At 42.2% G+C, this 23561-nt stretch overlaps 1 protein-coding gene across 2 annotated transcripts in view; it reads left to right on the forward strand.

Annotated features, from left to right (window-relative positions):
• The window catches only part of DMXL1 (Dmx like 1), a 268508-nt gene that overhangs the window by 97620 nt on the left and 147327 nt on the right, over nucleotides 1-23561 (forward strand). For both annotated transcript variants that reach the window (XM_073624666.1, XM_073624667.1), the window contains exons 11-18: nucleotides 2193-2443; nucleotides 2569-3247; nucleotides 4285-4406; nucleotides 10531-10620; nucleotides 10691-10793; nucleotides 14171-14290; nucleotides 16055-16279; nucleotides 20933-22630. In XM_073624666.1, coding sequence (XP_073480767.1) covers nucleotides 2193-2443; nucleotides 2569-3247; nucleotides 4285-4406; nucleotides 10531-10620; nucleotides 10691-10793; nucleotides 14171-14290; nucleotides 16055-16279; nucleotides 20933-22630 — 3288 coding nt within the window. The remainder of the gene's footprint in view (nucleotides 1-2192; nucleotides 2444-2568; nucleotides 3248-4284; nucleotides 4407-10530; nucleotides 10621-10690; nucleotides 10794-14170; nucleotides 14291-16054; nucleotides 16280-20932; nucleotides 22631-23561) is intronic.

The raw sequence follows: 23561 nt of genomic DNA on the forward strand, positions 1-23561 counted from the left end.
CTCAGTCCCTTTCTCTGTCTCAACAGGGAGATTCAGGGGTCTGTTTAGACCCCTGATTTCTCACCAAAGCACCCCCCCCCCACTCTCCCAACAGGGCTGATTAAAAAAATGTATTGAATATTTAAAAGTTAAAATTGTAAAAAAAAAAACAGTCAAAAACACAATTTTAAAAGTTAAAATTGTATAAAAATAAATTGCTGACACAGTCCACGCGTCATCAGTGCTGCATATTAGTGTTAAGTTGGTTTGTAAGTCACACCAGGTAGCTCCAGCCAAAAAAAAATACTTTTGCATTTTTTTGGATAGTATAGTATATAGTATTGACATCCCTGTAACATTTGTTTTACTGTCTGTGCCCCTGTTCAGAAGATTTCACCTCACTTTCTGTCCCTATGACAATTGGATTTTGAAAATTTTGGGTTGTTGTGGAAACAAGGATTGGTGATAAAGCTTAAGTGGAGACACTTTTTTTCCCATGATAACTCTTACAGGAGTGAATTTCCCTTCCTGGGGTAGATTTCCTCCCGCTTCCTATTGTCTCCCTCCATTTATAAGAAGAAGTCATTTGTAAGTCGGATGTTTGTAACCTGGGGACCGTCTGCATTTGAAAAAAGTATCGGTACCTGTACTCGGTCTAAAAAAAGTGGTAACAGTGCAACCCTAGTACAGACCCATTTAACTTATCATTATTATTATTAATATTACACATGATTATTATAGTGCGGTTTACACAACACTCTTCAAAATGAAGGGAGACAGTGCAGTTTGAATACAATTCAATACAGCCAAATGCCATATTATGAGGGAGAAAAGTGATTGTACAATCACAATGCACATACGAATACAGCCACTGTATGATCAAATGTCCCATTCTTTCTTTTCAGTATTTTAACAGATATTTCTTGGGTATAAAAGCTAGGGGATGACCTCTAAATGGGCCAGTATATATGCATAATCTATGCAGTTAAGAGTTTGACCCAGTAATCTCCATTGTTAAATGGACAAGCTGCCTCATGAGTTTTCATGTTTTCTTCTAGAAAACTTACTGCATAGGGCTATCAATCATTGGTCATTTTTTAATCACTTTGCCTCCGGAAGTTTTACCCCCCCCTTTATGACAGGTCACTTTTTGCGATACGGCACTGCGTTACTTTAACGGTCAATTGCACGGTAATGCAACGCCGTACCCAAATAAAATTTGTAAATTTTTCCCCAAAAATAGAGCTTTCTTTTGGTGGTATTTGATCACCACTGCTTTTTTTTATTTTTTGCGCTATAGGCAAAAAAAAAAGACCGCCAATTTTGAAAAAAAAAAAAAACAATCTCTTTTACTTTCTGCTATAAAACCTATCCAATAAAAAAAATATATATTTTTTTTATAAATAAATTTAGGCCAATATGTATTCTGCTACATGTTTTTGGTAAACAAAAATCCCAATAGGCGTATATTGATTGGTTTACATTCAACGTTATAGTGTCTACAAACTATGGTATATATTTATGCAATTTTTATTTTTTTCATACTAGTATTGACGGCTATCGGCAACTTATAGCAAGACTGCGATATTGCGAAGGACAATCAGACACTAACTGACACTTTGCGGGAAGCAGTAACACTAATACAGTGATCAGTGCTGTAAATATGCACTGCTATGTACTAATGACACTGGCTGGGAAGGTGTTAAACATCTAGGGCGATCAAAGGGTTAATTGTGTGCCTAACTAGTGTTTGTGTTTACTATGTGTGATTTTACTAGGGGAAGAGATGGATTTTTGTCCCGGCTTTGCAGGAACACAAAATCCATCCCTTCCCCCCTTGTTTACATAGGCAAATCCCCGTTCTGTGTGTTATACCGATGATCTCCGGGTGCCGGTTGACATCAAGTGCCTGGCACCCGCAGATCGGATTCTGCTGTAAATAATCACAGCAGAAGCTACCCACCACCGGCGCATGCCCGCCCCCTTGTAGGCAAACATGCAGGATCACATATATAAAACGTGATCCGGCGCAGAGCTGCCACCCTGTAGCAGTAAAACTACTATAGGACGGCCAGCAAATGGTTAAATAGACTTTACCTTGAAAATATGTACTGCCATTGTTTCAAGAATGGTTGCACATCCATACCAGCATGTATAAAGGCTAATAGTTGATAATTTTTCTTTATTTTTGTTTTCTTTCCTAATCTTTTTAGATGATGATAATGAAGTAGCCAATTCAAAATTGCCAAATGAGAAAAAGGAAGTGAATGGGGAAAAAACTGTAAATTCTTCCAGTGTTTCCTTCCCATCTTCTGTTATTGATCATGAAATTGAAATCCTGCTTTCTGAATGGAACAAGAATCCAGACATGCTTTTTAGTATCCATCCTGTGGATGGCTCTTTGCTTGTATGGCATGTTGACTGGTTGGATGAGTATCAGCCTGGCATGTTTCGCCAAGTGCAGGTAATTATTGCCAGGCAAATCCAGAAGCTAAGTTTTGTAGCCCAAGTTATTGTGTTTTTTTTTAATTAAAAAATATTCATAGAGCATATTATTTAGTGGTTCATTAGCATTGCTTTATTTTTCAGGTATCCTTTTCATGTAGAATTCCTGTTGCATTTCCTACTGGAGACGCAAACTCCCTCTGTCGAAGTATAGTGATGTACGCAAGCACTAAAAATGTAGACTTAGCCATTCAGCAGGGCAAACAAAAGCCTGCATCTATGGCACGATCCACCTCTATGCTCATTTCTGCTGGGCAAAGTAAATCGAGCAGCGTAAAGCTGAGCATCTTTACTCCCAATGTGTTAATGATATCCAAGCATGCAGATGGTTCCCTGAATCAGTGGCAGGTGAGCTTTGCTGAAGAATCTGCCTTTTCCACTGTGCTCAGCATTTCCCACAAGTCTCGGTACTGTGGCCATCGTTTTCATCTGAATGACCTTGCCTGTCATTCTGTTCTACCACTACTGCTGACTACTTCTCATCACAATGCACTGGACTTGACAAAGGTAAATGGTGATACTGGGACACCTAACTCTTTACAAGATGGAGATAGTTCTATAAACGACAATGGAGAGGAAGCATCAGAAAGTTACCAGGATCCTAATGCAGTGTACAGTGAACTAATCCTTTGGCGAGTTGATCCAGTTGGACCGCTTTCATTTTCTGGTGGAGTTTCTGAGCTGGCTCGTATCAATTCCCTTCACGGTTCTGCCTTCTCCAATGTAGCTTGGTTACCCACACTTATACCAAGTTATTGTTTAGGTAAGTCTGTGTCTAGGCATCTTTTATTTCTTTAAGTATCCATGTCTAACAGTGGTCCACAATCAGTAGATCATAAAACTTATGCAACTCGCTTCCTTTTTATGATGCTTGGGGCAGGGTCTAAGCATGTTCTAAACTCCTTTCTTTACTGTATTATATTTATTCCATAATAATAAAGTTCAGTAGTATTGTCCAATGTATATCCTTTATTAACCGTTTTTAATATCCAACTTGAAATTGGTTTAAGGTGACTGACAATAGTAAATGTGGCTAACATTCCACAATTGATGGCTGTCGTGAGCATTTTAAAAGGGTTTGTGGAATGTCTTAACATGGGTACTACATTAAAATATAACTAAAGGCAAAACTTTTTTTTTCTTAGTTTTGGAAAGAGTGGTGATGGATTAGAACACTTGTCTGTTTTTATTGCTGTCTACCCCTGTTGGAGGAATTCACCTTTTCTATTTGTCCTGTTTTCTATCATCATTGAAAGTGAAAGTAAATGAAAATCCCAAATTTTGGGTTGTCCCCAGAAAAGTAATGAAAGTTCTGGTGACTTGGGGGTCCTGAAGATATTCCCTTAATTTGCAAGGATTTCCTCTCACTTCCTGTTTTGGATATGGGACAGGAGCTGAAATGAAATCTCCTCAATGGGACACGGATGGCAAAAAATAAACAGACCTGGGGTTATGACCTTACTTACTTTATCCAAAATTAATAAAAATTTGCCTTTAGTTCTACTTTACGTTTTGGGTAAAGTGGAGAGGGATTAGAACATTTTGTCAAATTTTATTGCTGTCTGTGCCCCCATTAGAGAGATATATCCTCTCTTTGTCCTGTTTGCTTTTGCCTATATTTCTACTTTAAAGTTGCTGTTATATGCCAAAGAAATACATCTTACCATCTTACCGCCTACTTAAGCAAATTAAATGTTATATTTTGTTATTGTGAATATTTTTGTTGTTTGTCTTTGTAGTGGTTTTTCAGGGCACTTTCTTGATATGACCTAGGAAACTGAACTATTTGTACATTTACAGGTACATACTGCAATTCTCCAAGTGCATGTTTTGTTGCCAGCAATGGGCAGAATTTAAGGCTGTATCAGGCTGTAATAGATGCTAAAAAGCTCTTGTGTGAGCTATCCAATCCTGATATATCAGTAAGTGTGTTTTTATTTCTGCCTGTATACCCTCAAAAATCATTCAAATGTGTGGTTTATATGTTGACAGGATTTTAAAATCTACCTTTCAAAAAAAAAAAAATGAATGCTTTACTTCAGTAGGGCACATTTTATCATCATTACTATTTTAAAGTTCAGTTGAATTTTATTTTTTGATTAGAGTGGAAAAGAATTAGAACCTTTTTTACTGCTCTTGTCTCTGTTTAACCACTTCCATCCCAAGGTACGTACCAGTAGGTGCAGGCTTCATCCTGGTATCGATCTTTTAAGCCGGTGATTTTGGGTAAGGCAGAAGTGATCTGAGTGGCTGATCAATTCTATGGGTGACAGAAGGGGGTCCCACCCCCCTCCCACTGCCACCGGGCTCTCCGATCCCATTGCGGAGGCCAGGAGCAATGTTACGGGCAGCGATGGATGCCCTGTACAGAGAGAGAGAGGAACTGATGTTCCCCTTTTTCTGTAACCCTGGAAACCGGAAGCGACGAGTAGTTTGTCACTTCCAGTTACGCCCCTTTGTTTACCTGGCCATCGGAGGCCAGGGAAGCAGCTGTTCGGACCGATCTGTGTCCGATCGGCTGCATGGGGGGCCAGAGGAGTGGTCTGGGGTCTAATAGACCCCAGATCACTCCATAAAGAGGACCTGTCACAGCCCATGCTGTCACAAGGGATGTTGTTCATCCCTTATGATAGCAATAAAGTTAGTACAAAAAAGAGTGTAAAAAAAAAAAGTGTATAAAATAAATAAGTAAAAAAAATTAAAGCGCCCCCCTCCCACCGTGCTTACGCGCAAATGCGAACACATATGTTACTCTCGCACGCATATGCAAACTGTGATCGCACCACACGTGAGCTATTGTCACGAACGTCAGGGCGAGAGCAATAATTTTAGCACCTCCTGTGCAACTCTAAACTGGTAACCTGTAGAGGTGTTTAAAGCATCGCCTATGGAGAATTTTAAGCACCGTAGTTTGACGCCATTCCACTGGCAGACGCAATTTTAAAGCGTGGCATATTTAGTATCTATTTACTTGGCGTAACATCATCTTTCACATTATACAAAAAAATTGGGTTAACTTTAATGTCTTTTTTTATTTTTTAAATTCATGAAAGTTTTTTTTTTTTTTTTCCCCTCAAAAAAATTGCGCCGAAAACCCGCTACGCAAATACCGTGTGACATAAAAAATTGCAACACCCAACATTTTAGTCTATAGGGTCTCTGCTAAACAAAAAAATATATATATTGTGTGTGTGTGTGTGTATGTGTGTAATATACACAGTATAGTAGATTTTTACATGTAGGAGCTAAGTTTCAGAAATTGCCCGGGTACGAAGTGGTTGAAGATATTTCTACTCATTTACTGTCACAACCAAAAACTGTTTTACCAAAGGGGAAATGATGGGAATAATTTAAACAGCTGACAAAAGTTCTGCCCTTTCTTATACATTGATAAGATTGTTTACATTAAGATAGTGTTCCAAATCTTTATTTAAAAAATTGTATATTCCTTGCCATTATTGCTGAATGGGTATACTTGTGCAGTTTAATTGATATTAGTCTTGTATATGGAGCATAAAGTGTAGCAATGCACCATTTCTAACTCCCCTATATATGTAGGCTGCCCAAAATTGACATACAGTATCTAACATAAGTGAGTACACCCCTCACATTTTTGTAAATATTTTTTTATATCTTTTCATGTGACAACACTGAAGAAAGTACAATGTAAAGTAGTGAGTGTACAGCTTGTATAACAGTGTAAATTTGCTGTCCCCTCAAAATAACTCAACACACAGCCATTAATGTCTAAACCGCTGGCAACAGAAGTGAGTACGCCCCTAAGTGAAAATGTTCAAATTGGGCTCAAAGTGGTAATATTTTGTGTGGTCACCATTATTTTCCAGCACTGCCTTAACCCGCTTGGGCATGAAGTTCACCAGAGCTTCAGAGGTTGCCAATGGAGTCCTCTTCCACGATGACATCACGGAGCTGATGGATGTTAGAGACCTTGACCTCCTCCACCTTCCGTTTAAGGATTCCCCACAGATGCTCATTAGGGTTTAGGTCTGGAGACATACTTAGCCAGTCCATCACCTTTACCCTCATTCTTTAGCAAGGCAGTGGTTGCCTTGGAGGTGTGTTTGGGGTCATTATCATGTTGGAATACTGCCCTGCGGCCCAGTCTCGGAAGGGAGGGGATCAGACTCTGCTTCAGTATGTCACAGTACATGTTGGGATTCATGGTTCCCTCAATGAACTGTAGCTCCCCAGTGTCGGCAGCACTCATGCTGCCCCAGGCCATGACACTCCCACCACCATGATTGACTGTAGGCAAGACACACTTCTCTTTGTACTCAACTGGTTGCCGCCACACCCGCTTGACACCATCTGAAACTAATAAGTTTATCTTGGTCTCATCAGACCACAGGACATGGTTTCAGAAATTCATATCCTTAGTCTGCTTGTCTTCAGCAAACTGTTTGTGGGTTTTCTTCTGCATCATCTTTAGAAGAGGCTTTCTTCGGGGACGACAGGTATGCAGACCAATTTGATGCAGTGTGTGGCGTATGGTCTGAGCACTGACAGGCTGACCCCCCATCCCTTCAACCTCTGCAGCATTGCGGGCAGCACCTGTTCCGAGTGGAACCTTTCCTGTTAAACCGCTGTATGGTCTTGGTCACCATACTGCAGCTCATTTTCAGGGTCTTGGCAATCTTCTTATAGCCTAGGCCATCTTTATGTAGAGCAACAATTCTTTTTTTCAGATCCTCAGAGTTCTTTGCCATGAGGTGCCATGTTGAACTTCTAGAGACCAGTATGAGAGAGAGAGTGATAACACCAAATTTAACACACCTGCTCCCTATTCACACCTGAGACCTTGTAACACTAACGAGTCACATGACACCAGGGGGAGCAAATGGCTAATTGGGCCCAATTTTGGACATTTTCCTTTAGGGGTGTACGTACTTTTGTTGCCAGCAGTTTAGATATTAATGGCTGCGTTTTGCGTTATTTTGAGGGGACAGCAAATTTACACTGTTATACAAGCTGTACACTCACTACTTTACATTGTAACAAAGTGTCATTTCTTCAGTGTTGTCACATATATAGATATCATAAAATATTTAAAAAATGTGAGGGGTGTACTCACTTTTGTGAGATACTGTACATTATAAATCAGCAAAAAAAAGACATGATTGTAGAAGACAGGCAGGATATTGTGTTTTGAAAATAAAATAAGGTGCTTTTGTTGAAAAACGTATGCAAACCACAATTCACCATAATTAAAACATGACAGTGTCAATATCTCTTTGCACACATAACAACATAACACTTTAACCTTTTAATAACTGTAATAATCCTATAATAATGCCTCATTCTCTAGTGTGTGGAAAGATATGTTATTGTCTACCCTAAGGCACTTCTTTGAAATTGGAGTTACAATGTCCAATATACATGGGGTATTATAATTATTTTTTTCCATTGATAGGCAGATTTAATTACACAAATTGTGTTTGTAGTAAACCCTGTACAGTCATGCAAGGCTGTTTGTAATATTGCAGATCATTCAAAGTAAATTTTCATCCCAGTATATCTTCAGCCGGTATAGAAGGTTTAAAATGGAACTGAACTTAAAAGTAAGGATTTGTTTTGGTATAGGGAACTTTAAGAAAAGTTAGGTGTGCATTAGTAACATGAAAATGTACCCTGCAAATGTGCACTTTTGGTATGTTTGGTATGTTAATGTGCCTGGGCACTATTCTGTTTACAGAGGCAGGCTCTGACATAAGGAAGCAAAGTCCTGCCTCTGAGATAGTGTCCTCCATACTAAAACCCAGTGCACAACAAGGCATGGCAAATCAGTAGTTGGAAAGAGATCAATTGCAGAAAGACCATAGGCAGTAGTGTTTATTAGCCTTTTTTCTGCATATTCTTAGCATTTAGTTAAGGCACAAAAAAATCCTTGTTTAAAATGGTTGTTAAGCCACTACTATAAAATCCTTCTATTCCCTCTGTAACATACCAATATGTGCTCCTGTGCCTGTGTTATATAAAAAAGATGCCGATCTGTACCTATATCAGATCAGCTCCCGGTGCTCACGACTCCTTGGCTCTCTCTTCTGCTGGCTGACAGCTCCAGCGGGTGGGGCTGAGCACTCCTGATGACGTCAGCCAGGGAGAAGAGAGAGAGCCAAGGAGTCGAGAGTGCCAGGGAGCCGCTCTGATATAGGTACAGATCGGCATCTTTTTTTTATAGCGCAGGCACAAAGGGAACATGTTTTATGTTACAGAGGGGATGGGAGGTTTTTATAGTAGTTATGAGAGCAGCAGGAGGGGTGGGGGCATTCACTGACATAAGCAGACAGGCAGGGAGTGGGGAGAGAAGAGAGGCAGGGACAGAGCAGGGCTGCAGATGATGGAGGCACATAAATTAACCACGTGTCAGGGCTCAGCAGTCATCATAAGCCATGGTCAGTTTACAGGGGGGAGGGTATAGCCAGGCAGGATAAGCCAGGTTTTTTAGGTGATAGAAGGGGCCAAATTACACAGCACAAGCACTGTGCTGTATAACATGCTTTAAGGGAACAGGATCCCTTTGTTGATCTAAAAAAAAAAAAAAAACACTTTAAAGGATAAGTTCACCTTTGGGAACAGTGTTTCTCAACTCCAGTCCTCAAGGTGCCCCAACAGGTCATGTTTTCAGGCTTTCCATTATTTTGCACAGGTGATTTGATCAGTCTCACTACCTTAGGCCCTTTTCACGCTTGTATGACTTGTCCTACGATTTGGGGCTGATTTCCAATGACTACCATTCATATTAGTGCGACTTCAAGTCGTGCTGACTTCAAAATAGCCCCTGCCCTACTTTGGTCCAACTTTGATCCTACTTCAGCCCATTGAATATCACTGAAGTCGGATTGCAGTATTAACTGATCCGACTTTGGCATGCGAATTGTGCTCTGATGATCTTTAGGGGGAACGCCACGCCAAATTAAAAAAAAAAAAACGGCATGGGTTCCCCCTCCAAGAGCATACCAGGCCCTCCGGGGTTGCTTTTTTTTTTTTTTTTTTCAACTCAGCAGGCTGAACGAAAATAATCTGAGAGATCCCCATACTGACGCAAGCAATATTAATGCGGCAATCTCCCCCACTGTGCCTTTGTGTTCTGACAGGGGGACAGCCCCCCGCCAGAACACACTGTTCTGCGGTGCATACTAGCTCATTATGCCTTTGCCCTACAGGATTTTTTTTTTTTTCCCCATGTGCGGGTCTATAACCACTTTAAAGAGCCCCTAAAAGCCATCATGCAGTAAGCTGCACATAGATAATTTTGCATATGAAAGATGTAAACTGCCAAGAGCAATAAAATGTTAGAGGTATGACATGTTTGGCATTCCTGGGAATTTGAAATGTATTTTAATTATACAACTAACAGTTGTTTGTAGAATCACTGGCATCACGATCCATGCGATTGTTATGGAGCTTTGAACTTAGAAGGAGCCTGATGCAATCAATGAGAGCATGGACATGTGTCAGTCTGAACCTAGTGTAGACCTAAAGTGGGTATACCCCTTTTTCTATGTCAGCAGTATCTCTGTATATGCACAGCTTTCCCACTGTTGCTTGACCAGACTCACAGAAATTTGGCTTCTATACACTAGTCATCAGTGTAAGTTCATTTTACTATACTGGGCCGCACAGTGGTGTAGTGGTTAGCACTTCTGCCTAGCAGTAAAATGGTCGCTGGTTTGAATCCCAAATATGACAGTACCCGCATGGAGTCTACATGTTCTCCCTGTCCCTGCATGGGTTTCCTTCGGGTACACCGGTTTCCTCCCTCACTACAAAGACATGCTGTTAGGTTAATTGGATCTTGTCTAAATTGGCCCTAGTATATGTATGCATGAATGTGAGTTAGGAACCTTAGATTGTAAGCTCCTTGAGGGTAGAGACTGATGTGATTGTGCAATGTATATGTAAAGCTTTGCATAAATTGACAGCGCTATATAAGTACCTGAAATAAATAAAAATGAATAAATACTGCATTAACAATAGCTGTCATGTGGCTCTGTCATTAAAAGTAATGTTTGCGTTCATTTACAGACATACGTTGGGGAAGTTTTTAACATTATTAGTCAGCAGTCCACTGCTAGACCAGGATGTATTATAGAACTGGATGCCATTACTAACCTGGTAAGTATCAGTGTTGTATTCAGATGTGTTTCTGCACTTCCTTGTACTAATCACGTTGTCTTGTGTTCAGGATGGCAGAAAAACACAACTGTTACATGTCTTTCAAGAAGACTTTATAATGGCAAACCAGGAGATTGAAACAACAGGAACCAGCGGCATTTCGTCTAATTCTGGTAAGGCTTTATTTACTTTAATTTTGAGTTCCCCTTTGATCAGTTTTTTTAGGCAATCACTTAAATTCTTAAAACTTCATATGATTTCAGTTATAACATATCAAGGTCTTGCGAGTATAGTACCTTTTGGAACATTTGCCTTTTAATCACATGCAGGTTACAAACACAAATTCAGGGTGTCTGGTAACACTTTTTAAAAATGTGATTGTGTGTCTTTGGGTCCTCCAAGTTGTTGTTAGCTGACCACTGTCAGTAGGTACAATTGACCAGCAGACAAGTTAGAAATTGGCCCAATCATTTTTTCCCCTGCTTGCACTGCTCATTTCCTCTCCCATCCCCTCTTTATGCAAATGAGCTTGTAAGATTCACAGCACCAACCTTATAGAATGCTCAGTTACCTGCTCTGCGCAATTATATTGTACAGAACGGCCCCTTTACCTCCTCTTCTGGAGTCCCCTGCTGACACCCTCCGCATCTCCTCTTCTGCATGTGCTCCCAAGCCGGGCTCTGTATGTCCATAGACACACACAGCGTGGCTCAGTCTGCCCTCAATTTCCTCCTTCACGGGATTTGAATGACAGCACCAGGATAAATGTAATAAGTCGGCACTAAAACAATAGTAATAAGTAGAAGGCTGCTAGCCTTCTAAATATAACAGTAATAAAGGTGCAGCACCTTAATATAGCAGCAGTAAATAAAACATCCACAATAAATCATGTGTGTAAAAACTTGAAAATCACAGAGAAAAAAAAATGCATAAATAAGCAAAAAAGCCCTTAACTCCAGCCTATTACTTCCACCATCCAAATCTCCCTCGATGGTGGGCTGCTGCTGCTACAGTCAGATGACCTCAGGTGGATGGATGGAGCTGGATGTCCATAGTGGAAGCTGAGATTGTTAATTTCCAGTGCGTGACTTAGCTATTGAGTGCGGCATCCCCTTTTTTGGATGGTGGAATCAATACAGACATTTTTGGAGTTAAATTACTTTTTTGTTTAAGTTTTTTGTGTGTAGTTTTTACTTTCACATTTCTTTGCACATGATTTATAGTGGGTTTTATTTGCTGCTGCTGCTATATTAAGGCTCTGCAACTTTATTACTGGTGGCAGCAAAAGCCAGTGGCTTTCACTACTATCAGTGAAGCCTGTGAGAAGAGGGGAGAGTGAGATCTGCAGATAGGCAAAGTGCTGGATCGAGGGAGGACTCAGGTGGTGTTTGGTGTTTGGGCGGGGGGCGGCTTTGTGTGTTATGAGGAGCAGACAGTGGAAGATTTTTTTGTTTGTTTTTTTTTTGTTTGTTTGTTTTTTTTGTTTTGTTTTTTTCGTTTTTCACCTTGATGCTTAGAATGCGTTACAGTAAAAAAAAAAAAAAAAAATTAACTTTAAAGCCTCTTTAAATATAGAGAAATTAAATGAATTGATAAAACTGTAGATTGTCATTGCCTTGGTTTGGATAGAAACCACAGGAAAGTGAAAATACCAGAATTGAAAACTGTGTAAATTGGGTGTGTGACATAACAATGAAAGGCAGCTACTGTCTGGACATTGAGATTCTGAAGTAGTATAGAGGTCTGTGTCGGCAAACCACAGCAATGGTTTAATCTATAAAACAGTGTGTGAAAAACCATTAGATAAGCAGGGCATGTGACACACTTATGGGGAAAAAAATGAGCATGTGATAAACACTTGAAAGACAGTTATTTTAGAGATTTTATTTCAGGGACTGATTTTGGGCTTCAGGGAAGACTTCTAAAGCTGAACTCCATGGAAAATATTTCCTCAGTGCCTCCCTCCTCTTTCCTTCACCACATTGCAAGGGTTTAATGATTGTGCCTAGGGCACCAGTAAAAATGGAGGTTTTTTTTTTTTTTTTTTTAAGTACCGTAATCCTTTTGGCAGGTGGTGCTCCAAATTTCCCCTATGCTCTGGGTTGCGGACGGTCCCTCAGCGTCCTCACATACAGTGCATAACCCTGAAAGTGCTAGGGGAATAGGGGAACCCCACTGCAAGGACATTTTTTTTCACCTGGAGTTCAGCTTTAAAGCGGTATTGAACCCAAAACAAACAATGAAATGTATTGCAGCTTACCAATCATTAAATGTGGTGGCTACAGTAGTTTTTTTTTTTTTTCTTTTTTTAGGCATTTCACCCTCTGTTTTCATCTGGTAATCTGGCCAGTAACACACAAATTAAAGCCAAACTTTAGCTCACACTGCAGTTGCACAACTAATTACAGCAACAGTTTGTTTTTTTTAATGTTTTTTTTCTTTTGGGTTAAAGTTTATACACAAATGAAATTAAATAAAAGTTAATCGTTTTTAGCACCCTGTCAGTGGTAATTGGTTTGTCTCAACACTCGAACAGATACATTTGCAGGAGAGCTTGTTCTGTTGAAAAAACAACCGACTTAGGCAAGCCATAGATTATGCGATTTAAATTGCTAGAATCCCTCCTGGAGCACTATTGTGTTCTGTCAGCTGGGAGCCTTTACTGCCGGCAGAACACATCGATCAGTGTTGCCAGCTATAGCCGGCGGCACTAATCGTTTGTGAAAAACCTCAAGCTTTTTGTACACAAGTCAATCAACAGATTGACCTTTGTACAACCAGGGAGCCCATACATAAATCGAAATTCAGCCGGTTAATGCTGGACCAGCTGAATTTCGGCCAAATTTAAATCCATGTATGGCTGGCTTTACAGGGTGGATCACCAGGTGAACGTAAAAGAAGGAAAGCCTTAAAAATAAAACTTATGCAGTCACCACATCTAAAAATTGGTAACCTGCATTATGTCTGCTTTTGGGTTTAATGCCACTTTAAAGCCTTGTACACACAGGTCGAATGCCGCGCGACATTGGCCAGTTTAATAAAAACTGTCCAACATTCGGCCTGTGTTCTTTTGAAGAAGCATGCTGGCAATCCAACAGCCGACTCCCAATCAGAGTGCTGACCGGAGTGTGGGGGGTCCCCTGCATCCCCCTGGGCGTCCCCCTGTCAGAACACAACAGCTCAGCGGGGGAGATCATTGTACTAACGTCAGATTGTTAGTACAGCAGCTCCAACCGTAGCTGACAGCGTTTTTTTTTTTTTCGTTCAACAGGAAAAAAACTTGGTGTGTACTAGGCTTACGTCTGCCTTTTTTCCTACTTTGAATACTAAAATTAGATATTCACTATTTGATAAGACTGGTGCAGATGTGGAACTGCTGCCCAGGAAAAAAATGAACCTTTCACAATTAAAACCATAAAGGAATTGAACTGGTTATAATAAGTAGCAACTTTTGTTTTGCTCAATATTCTTTGTTCAAGATTTCATGTATTTGCCTTTTGAGAGAAATTGGTGGCAGGAGACTAACAACTTTGACTTTATTTCCCAATAGACCGCTCCCACAATGATTTTTCTGAAAATTTTTTCCTGGTGGCAGTTGAATGTACCAAAGAAAAACGTTCAGTATTGCACATGTGGAAATTACATCTAAAGTCTGTTCCTGTCTCCGTGGGTATGGTTTTGTATATTACTATGCATGGGCATCAATTCTTGTGTATCATTTACGTAGTTACATAGTAGGTGAGGTTGAAAAAAGACACAAGTCCATCAAGTCCAACCTATGTGTGTGATTATGTGTCAGTATTGCATTGTATATCCCTGTATGTTGTGGTCATTCAGGTGCTTATCTAATAGTTTCTTGAAGCTATCAATGCTCCCCGCTGAGACCACCGCCTGTGGAAGGGAATTCCACATCCTTGCCGCTCTTACAGTAAAGTACCCTCTACGTAGTTTAAGGTTAAACCTCTTTTCTTCTAATTTTAATGAGTGGCCACGAGTCTTGTTAAACTCTCTTCTGCGAAAAAGTTTTATCCCTATTGTGGGGTCACCAGTATGGTATTTGTAAATTGAAATCATATCCCCTCTCAAGCGTCTCTTCTCCAGAGTGAATAAGTTCAGTGCTCGCAACCTTTCCTCATAACTAAGATCCTCTAGACCCTTTATTAGCTTTGTTGCCCTTCTTTGTACTCGCTCCATTTCCAGTACATTTCTTAGGCTTTTTTTTTATTACATTGTCATCAGCTGGCGCAATGTGAGATATATACTATTGTAGTACAAAAGTTCTCAGAGTTCAGTGCTTCCCAATCAATAGGAATCAGTTCTTATATGTCATATGCGGCTACGGGTCCCAGCAGGGAGTCTATGCATCCCTGTTCTCTGATGCAAGTGCGAATCTGGTCCAGATTTTTTGCCTGAATTCACGCCTGAAATGGAGCCAAAGATGCACAGGACCCATTTTCAGTGCGGACCATGGCGCCCCGGATCTGTGTGAACCGGCTCCATTCAAAGCAGTCTCTTGTCATGCGAATTGCATGCAGTGAAACTGGCATCCAATTTGCATAAGTGTGAACCCAGCCTAAAAGTTTGCATTTTGGCAGTATTGGCCACCCATGTATCCATTATTAAGGGTACCTGTGATTATGTGGCTATTGCACATGGGCTTGTGTAGCTTTGCCATATTGACAACCTCACTGACCACCAAAGGCAAGGCACATTGTGCAAATTCACTATAATGACATGACTGAGAAAAACATACATCTGTACTTAAACAATAATTGTACTCTTGGTCAATAACGAGAATGCCCCTCCTGCCTGCATGACAAATATAAAGGTTCTTTGTGGGATGTTGAAGTGGTTTCCTATAATTGCTATAAAGCTGTTATAAACCCATTAATTTAATGCTATCAAATCCTGTTAAATTCAGGGCATGCCATGTCTGATAACTGTCATGGTTGCTTGTGCTCTCAACAGAACTGCCAAGCTATCAAATAGCTGGTGTCATAACTTATTACATGTGCAGCACCATGCAATTGCAGATCAAACTAAGTCTAGGATTGGAGCTTCCTTGTCTGTAAAGGATATGAAGGTTTAGGCTCGGTTCACACATCGGCGGCACGACTTGCAGGTCGCCTCAGCGAGGCGACCTGCAAACGACTGCCGGGGCGACTTGCGAGACGACTTCTGCATAGAAGTCTATGCAAGTCGCCCCAAGTCGCCCCCAAAGTAATACAGGAACCTTTTTCTAAGTCGGAGCGACTTGCGTCGCTCCGATTAGAACGGTTCCATAGCACAGAACGGGAGGCGACTTGTCAGGCGACTAGGTCGCCTGACAAGTCGCCCCAGTGTGAACCGAGCCTTAGTTGTGCTTTAAATGTCAATTGTAACAATTTGATGTAGACTTTATAATTTACTGAAACTTCATCCTTTCTTATTACAGAGGATAGGTCTAACTCCAACACATCTGAGAATGTTCCACCCAAAGAAGACTCCTTTAGTTCTGCTTCAGGAGAGAAGGTGCAGTCACCTCTTACACAAAGATATCAAACATGTAAAGCAAATCTTCAGAGTACCAGCAAGATGACCCTTTCATCAGAGCTTGTATACAGCCAAGAGTTGAGTTTGCCGGATGCTGTTGAAGTCATTAGTGTTAAACCATCTGCAGGTAACAGTTGTTTTTTGTTTGCAAAAAATCATCTAACGATGTTCACACTGATGCAGCCCTGAAGCTGGCTGCTGGCTTTGAATTAATAATGGGTAGACGTGCACCAAACAATCAAACAAGTGAATGGTAGACATGGATAGGAAATTTCTTCTGCAAGGGTAGTAGGGCTAGTGATTTTGTAGAGTAGTTATTAAACTAAAGTAATGGTTCAATTTATGCAAGAATTAGAACCTTTAGACTTAAACATTTATACATCTTTGCTTGGAAACTTATAGAATTAGATTTACCTCCTTGTTTAGCTTTACTTATTTTCTATTACGATGACTCGAAGACCAGCCAAAGATTATGCGATTTAAGAAAATTTCATGATTCCTCCAACACGCCACGTGTTGCTGGGGGGGGGGGGGGGGGGGGGGGGTGTCCCTTCCATGGAGCCATTTTGTTCTCCTGGTAAGGGGGGCGCGGGGAGCTGTCCCTGCCGGGAGAACACAATGATTATTGCAAGTGGCTATTGCTGCTGGTAATAATAGTATGCTAAAAATCCAACATGCTGGTTGTACCCAAGTTGACTTGGGTACAATCAGCCTGCCCATAGATAGATTAAATCTCAGCTGGTCCTTGTTGAACTGACTGATATTATATCATCTATGGCGGGCTTAAGATTGAGGGGTATGAGGTTCTCTATTCTATGTGCAGTTGCTTCCCACCCAACTCCCTGTATTCATGCTGATTAAGGCTTTTGTACACCATTGTGTTCTAATTTTAGGAATCCAAGGAATTTTAATACTTTTCTTTTCTTTTTTTTTTTTTTTTTTTTAGTGCACTGCGTCAAATTTTAACACAAAGCAAGATGCATTTTTGCTGCTTTTTTTTTTCCTGTGCCGGTCCTGTCACCTCCTGCACTGGCCACGCCCCTCACCCTTAGCTCAGTTTTTTTTCTCCTCTGGCTCCTCTGTGGACGACTGCCAGGTGACTGATCTGCCTTGTGAGTAGTGTGTCCTGCACTGAGCCAGGCTTTTCTCCCCCCCCCCCCATCTCAGCTGCTGCAGAACTTCTTGGAGGGGCAGGGCAGATCTGCTGGGTGTTGTAGTGCAGTGATTGGAAGCTGTAGGGTTCCCAAATACTGCATTTCCCCTCCCCCCTCCCTTCCAGCATTTCCCCTCCCCCCTCCCTTCCAGCATTTCCCCTCCCCCCTCCCTTCCAGCATTTCCCCTCCCCCCTCCCTTCCAGCATTCCCCCTCCCCCCTCCCTTCCAGCATTTCCCCTTCGCCCTCCCTTCCAGCATTTCCCCTTCCCCCCCCCCTTCCAGCATTTCCCCTTCCCCCCCCCCCCTTCCAGCATTTCCCCTTCGCCCTCCCTTCCAGCATTTCCCCTTCGCCCTCCCTTCCAGCATTTCCCCTTCGCCCTCCCTTCCAGCATTTCCCCTTCGCCCTCCCTTCCAGCATTTCCCCTTCGCCCTCCCTTCCAGCATTTCCCCTTCGCCCTCCCTTCCAGCATTTCCCCTTCGCCCTCCCTTCCAGCATTTCCCCTTCGCCCTCCCTTCCAGCATTTCCCCTCCGCCCTCCCGTCCAGCATTTCCCCTCCGCCCTCCCGTCCAGCATTTCCCCTCCGCCCTCCCGTCCAGCATTTCCCCTCCGCCCTCCCGTCCAGCATTTCCCCTCCGCCCTCCCGTCCAGCATTTCCCCTCCGCCCTCCCGTCCAGCATTTCCCCTCCGCCCTCCCGTCCAGCATTTCCCCTCCGCCCTCCCGTCCAGCATTTCCCCTCCGCCCTCCCGTCCAGCATTTCCCCTCCCCCCTCCCGTCCAGCATTTCCCCTCCCCCTCCCCCCTCCCGTCCAGCATTTCCCCTCCCGTCCAGCATTTCCCCTCCCTTCCTGCATATACAAACAATAACCCCCTCCCTACCCTAAACAATAACTCCCTCCCCACCTCTCCACCCTAAACAATAACCCCCCACCCCACCAAAAAAAAGTTAAAGGTACAGTGATATAAAAAAATTTTAATAAAAAATAAAAAAAAAACGCTAATTGGTATCGGCGAGTATTGGAGAAAAACTATCGGTACTTGTACTCGGTCTTAAAAAAACTGGTATCAGTGCAAACCTAATGTAAAACTTGTGTCCCAAAAGGAATAAAACAGTTTGCTGTAACTGCTTATAAAGTGATAGCTAGAGTTTGAATTCAAATTGTTGGTGTGTCTAAATCTGCTAGTGCATCAAACGCTAATCTCCTCTTAGACTGCCACTGCTGCTGTCCAAAGGTGTCTTTGTGCTCCTTTATTCAGAGTGGAGGCACTCTAATATAGGAGGTGTGTTACTGCAGGGTTTGACAAATTTTGCTTTGAATCTAGAAGCCAGCTCGAAAAGTTAGACAGTGTCTTTTTTTTTTTTTTTTAAACTAACAAAGCTATATTTTTAAAGACAAAACCCCTTATCTTATGTAGCCTTTATGTGTACCTTGTCAGATGCACGACAGCCTTTAGTGTGGGTGTACTTGAATTTGCCACCTGTCCTGCACACCTTAACATACAGACAGGAAGCACGCATGTGTATGTGTCTGTGTGTGCGCGCATCAGGGGGTGGAGTATGAACTGGGCTGATGGGGCAGGCACAGCAGAGATTGAATAGATCATAGGAAGGCGGGGCTAAATCATTGGCCTGTTTAGCAACCTGCATGGTTCACATTGATCACAGAAGTGTAGTTAAATGAACACATAAAAAAGAGAGAGAAATATCAGTCTTAAATGTAGTCAGCAGGATGAACAATAAAATCCAGACTGATCTATTATCAGAAATTACACTTTTTCTTCATATGTCAGAAGGCAGCATTAGCCATACAGTTCCAGGTAACTATGAAGGCTTAATCACATATACAAGCAGGCGCAAAGGTGTTAAATGCTGTTCATACCAGAAGCAACAGCCTGCAGATGTTAAGCTGTAAACCATTAACCATTTAGGTAAGCACCCCTAAGTGAAGCAGAGTAGATAAGCACAGTCCCCCCTAGCATCCAAGGACACCGAGGCCTGCTAGAGAGTCCTTATTGCAGATAACAGTGGGGTAGGAGGAACAAAATCGGAAAGCTACATGAGTGGCATGAGGTTTGCAAGGAGAGATAGATTGTGAGAATCAGTACCTTACTCCCCCCCCCCCCCCCCCCCCCCCCCCCGAATATATGTAGCTAGGTCCGTCTGTTCACCTGGGGTCACGACAAAGGAGTAGAGGGCAGGAGGAGGAGAAGCTGACCCCCTCTCTCTCTCTCTCTCTCTCTCTCTCTCTCTCTCTCTCTCTCTCTCTCTCTCTCTCTCTCTCTCTCTTCCCCTCTCTCTCTCTCTCTCTCTTCCCCTCTCTCTCTCTCTCTCTCTCTTCCCCTCTCTCTCTCTCTCTCTCTCTTCCCCTCTCTCTCTCTCTCTCTCTTCCCCTCTCTCTCTCTCTCTCTCTCTTCCCCTCTCTCTCTCTCTCTCTCTCTCTTCCCCTCTCTCTCTCTCTCTCTCTCTTCCCCTCTCTCTCTCTCTCTCTCTCTCTTCCCCTCTCTCTCTCTCTCTTCCCCTCTCTCTCTCTCTCTTCCCCTCTCTCTCTCTCTCTTCCCCTCTCTCTCTCTCTTCCCCTCTCTCTCTCTCTCTTCCCCTCTCTCTCTCTCTCTTCCCCTCTCTCTCTCTCTCTTCCCTCTCTCTCTCTCTCTTCCCCTCTCTCTCTCTCTCTTCCCCTCTCTCTCTCTCTCTTCCCCTCTCTCTCTCTCTCTTCCCCTCTCTCTCTCTCTCTCTCTCTCCCCCTCTCTCTCTCTCTTCCCCTCTCTCTCTCTCTCTTCCCCTCTCTCTCTTCCCCTCTCTCTCTCTCTCTCTTCCCCTCTCTCTCTCTTCCCCTCTCTCTCTCTCTCCCCCTCTCTCTCTCTTCCCCCCTCTCTCTCTTCCCCTCTCTCTCTCTCCCCCTCTCTCCCCTCTCTCCCCCCTCTCCCCCTCTCTCTCCCCCTCTCTCTCCCCTCTCTCTCCCCCTCTCTCTCCCCCTCTCTCTCCCCCTCTCTCTCCCCCTCTCTCCCTCTCTCTCTCTCTCTCTCTCTCTCTCTCTCTCTCTCTCCCCCCCCCCTCCTCTCCCGTCTGTGCGGAGGGGGGACTGTCAGTCCAGGCTCTGAGCTGCATGAGAGAGGCAGAGCGCTGCGGCCAGCAACCCCGGCAGTGAATGGTCTAGGTAACCTGGCGCCTGGAGTTTTTGAGCCCTGTGTTACTGGCCAGATCACCAGGTAAAAACAGAGGGGAAAACAGCCTGTAAAAAGAAAATTTATAGTTTCAGCCAAAAAAAATTAATTTCTGGCCATGATTTACCTGCAATATATATTTTTCATAATTTTAATACAACTTAAATAAAAAATTTAAAAAAATACATGTTCTTAGCATAGTAATGAATGTGACAAGACTACTGCAAAATGACTATTTCAGCCAAAGCTGTTGCAGAGGCTAGTCCATCAGGTAAGTTGTCTTTTTTGCAATGTCTTCAAATGAGTGTCTGAAAACTGCTCTCTGAGACTGTTCAGTCGGTAGTTTAAAAAATTTGGTTGGCTGCTGGTGAAAGATAATAGAATTATGTGTTCAGTGTGTAAGATATACTTAGACACTAACCACAGTAGTTTGTCTTATCTTAATTGGTCTTTATTTCTTTCTTAGGTCACCTGAGTAGTTCTTCCCTTTACCCAGTGAGTAATGCACCCTATCTACTAGCAACTTCTTGCTCTGATGGTAAAGTCAGGTTTTGGAGGTGCCGAGTGGAATCAGAGCTATTGCTTTCTCCCACTGACATAGAGAATTGTGTAGCATATATTTGGGAGGAATGGCCTTTATTGATTGAGGATGGTCTGCAAAATGGAGCTGTGAGTGTTCCAGGTAGGCCCATAGAAGTCAGCTGTGCCCATACGAACTGTCTGGCTGTAGCATTCAAACAAGCACCAAGTAAACATAGCAACGCTTCTCAAGAATTTTTGATGCATGTTAGCATCTTTGAATGTGAATCTACTGGTGGCTCCTGTTGGATTCTGGAACAAACCATTCACTTAGATGAACTAAGCACAATGCTGGAGCCTGGCATTAGTGTTGATCATAATCTTGTAGCTTACAATAAACAGGATTTGTTCTTATCTTCCAACAAACAACTTCAACCTAGTACAAAACATTTGGTCCATTTGGACTGGATGTCCAGGGAGGATGGCTCTCATATGCTGACAATAGGGATTGGTACAAAGCTTCTCATGTATGGGCAGGTTGCTAGAAAAGCCCAAGAATCCTCATGCAAAGAGAGTTTTGCCTTGCAGCTCTGGGATACTGCCAAAACCACAGCTCAGCCAAGGTTTGTATTGCTTCGGTGTGTGGATCTTGTGTCTTCTGTGGAAGGCTCTCTTCCTTTACCAGTGTCTTTGTCTTGGGTTCGGGATGGGATTCTCGTTGTTGGAATGGGCTGTGAAATGCATGTCTACTCCCAATGGCAGCCTTTTTCTAAACAAGACTCTGCAAGCACAGAGTCCTACAATGGAAGCACCCCATCCATCACAAACTTGGTTAAGCAAAGCCATTCAGTTCCATCTGGTCTGAATCCACCAAAGAAAACTATGACAAGGTCAATGACTAGCTTAGCTCAAAAGCTTATGGGGAAGAAAACAGCATTCGATCTTCCTGTGGAGATGGAGGACTATGGACTTTTTGAAGCTGCTCATGCTTTATTTCCAACTTTGCCGCAGTATCATCCATTGCAGCTGCTGGAATTGATGGATCTTGGAAAAGTACGCAGAGCAAAGGCTATATTATCTCATCTTGTAAAATGTATTGCAGGAGAGGTCGTTGCAATTAATGATAATGAACCCAACCATGAACGCAGGCTCCGTTCACTTTCAATCAGTGCCAGTGGAAGTACTTCTCGAGACCCCAAAACTTTCAGCAAACCAGAAAGCGCTGACTACACAGAAATTGATTCTGTGCCTCCTCTACCATTGTATGCACTTCTTGCTGCAGATGAGGATACATCTTTCATTTCCACAGTGGAAAAATCCAGCAATCAAAATAATTCCAACAAACAAAGGGACAACAGTAAAAATGCCGAAAACTATGATGAGCTTTTCCAAGTTCCAACAATTAGCTCCGAAGAGCTAACAACCTTAGAGTCTGAAGAAGAAAACACAAAACCACAAATTATAGACTTGTCACAGTACAGCCCCACTTATTTTGGTCCTGAACATTCAAAAGTGCTATCTAAGCATTTGCTTCATTCTAGCTTACCTGGCATGACCCGCATAGAACAGATGTCTTTGATGGCTTTGGCTGATACAATCGCCACAACTAGTACAGATATTGGCGAAAGCAGAGATCGCAGCCAAGGTAAATAAGCTTTTTTTTATAGTATATAATTTTATTTTGTAATTATTTATATTTAGCTTTGCTTTTCTTTTCTAAAACAACGTATATGTTATTATTCTAGTAAAAACGTATTCCGTTTAATTACTACAATTAAAATTCATATGTTCTGTGTCTTTCTTGCCGTGAAATATTTAATTCTCTTTAACAAGCCTTGTAGCAACCCTTTCTCTTGGTTTAAATTCTCAGCCAACATTATCGCCATTTAATCTTTAATCTACTGATTGGACAGCATCACTTTTTTTCTGGTGTAAGCAGAGGTGTTCCAGGAAGCTATAAAGCAGAGCCAGGAAATAGTTAAGTGTTGGCTGTGCAGTGTGGTAGAGGTGTGTAATTTAGAAGGTAAAATGGTTAAAGGATAAGTTCACCTTGGAGTTCATGTTACATGTTTCACCCGTTGTTAGGGTGAAACATGTAACATTCCCGCTCTTGCAGCCGCTCAGGAATCCACTGCCTCTGTTTGACAGCAGTACGGAGAGAAGTTCCCTGTACCAGCTGTCCCTTTTTGAAAAGAGTGTGGCCGTGCAGACATCCTGTGCGGCTGTCGACTTATAGTTCTCAACAAACTACTCTGGTTCTGTTAAGCTCTATGGTAGTTCGTTAATTCTTCCTGTTAATGTGAAACTGCCTGCCCCTGTGATATATGGGCAGACAGTTTACACTGGCAGTCTGCAAGACTCCTGCATTGCACCTGCGATCTGCTGATCGCTGGTGCAATACTTTCCAGGCTCCAAAAAAAAGAAAGAAGAAAAAATAGTAAATGCACTTTTTTTTTTTTTACCTGCAAAAAACTGAATTTATTTTTATTTTACTAAAAGGTTAACTTATCCTTTTAACATGCATTTTCTCTTGCGTTCATTGCCAAGCACAGCTCTAATGATTCCTGACCATGAGA

The sequence above is a fragment of the Aquarana catesbeiana genome, linkage group LG01 (assembly GCF_042186555.1).
Source record: "Aquarana catesbeiana isolate 2022-GZ linkage group LG01, ASM4218655v1, whole genome shotgun sequence".
Lineage (NCBI taxonomy): Eukaryota > Metazoa > Chordata > Amphibia > Anura > Ranidae > Aquarana > Aquarana catesbeiana.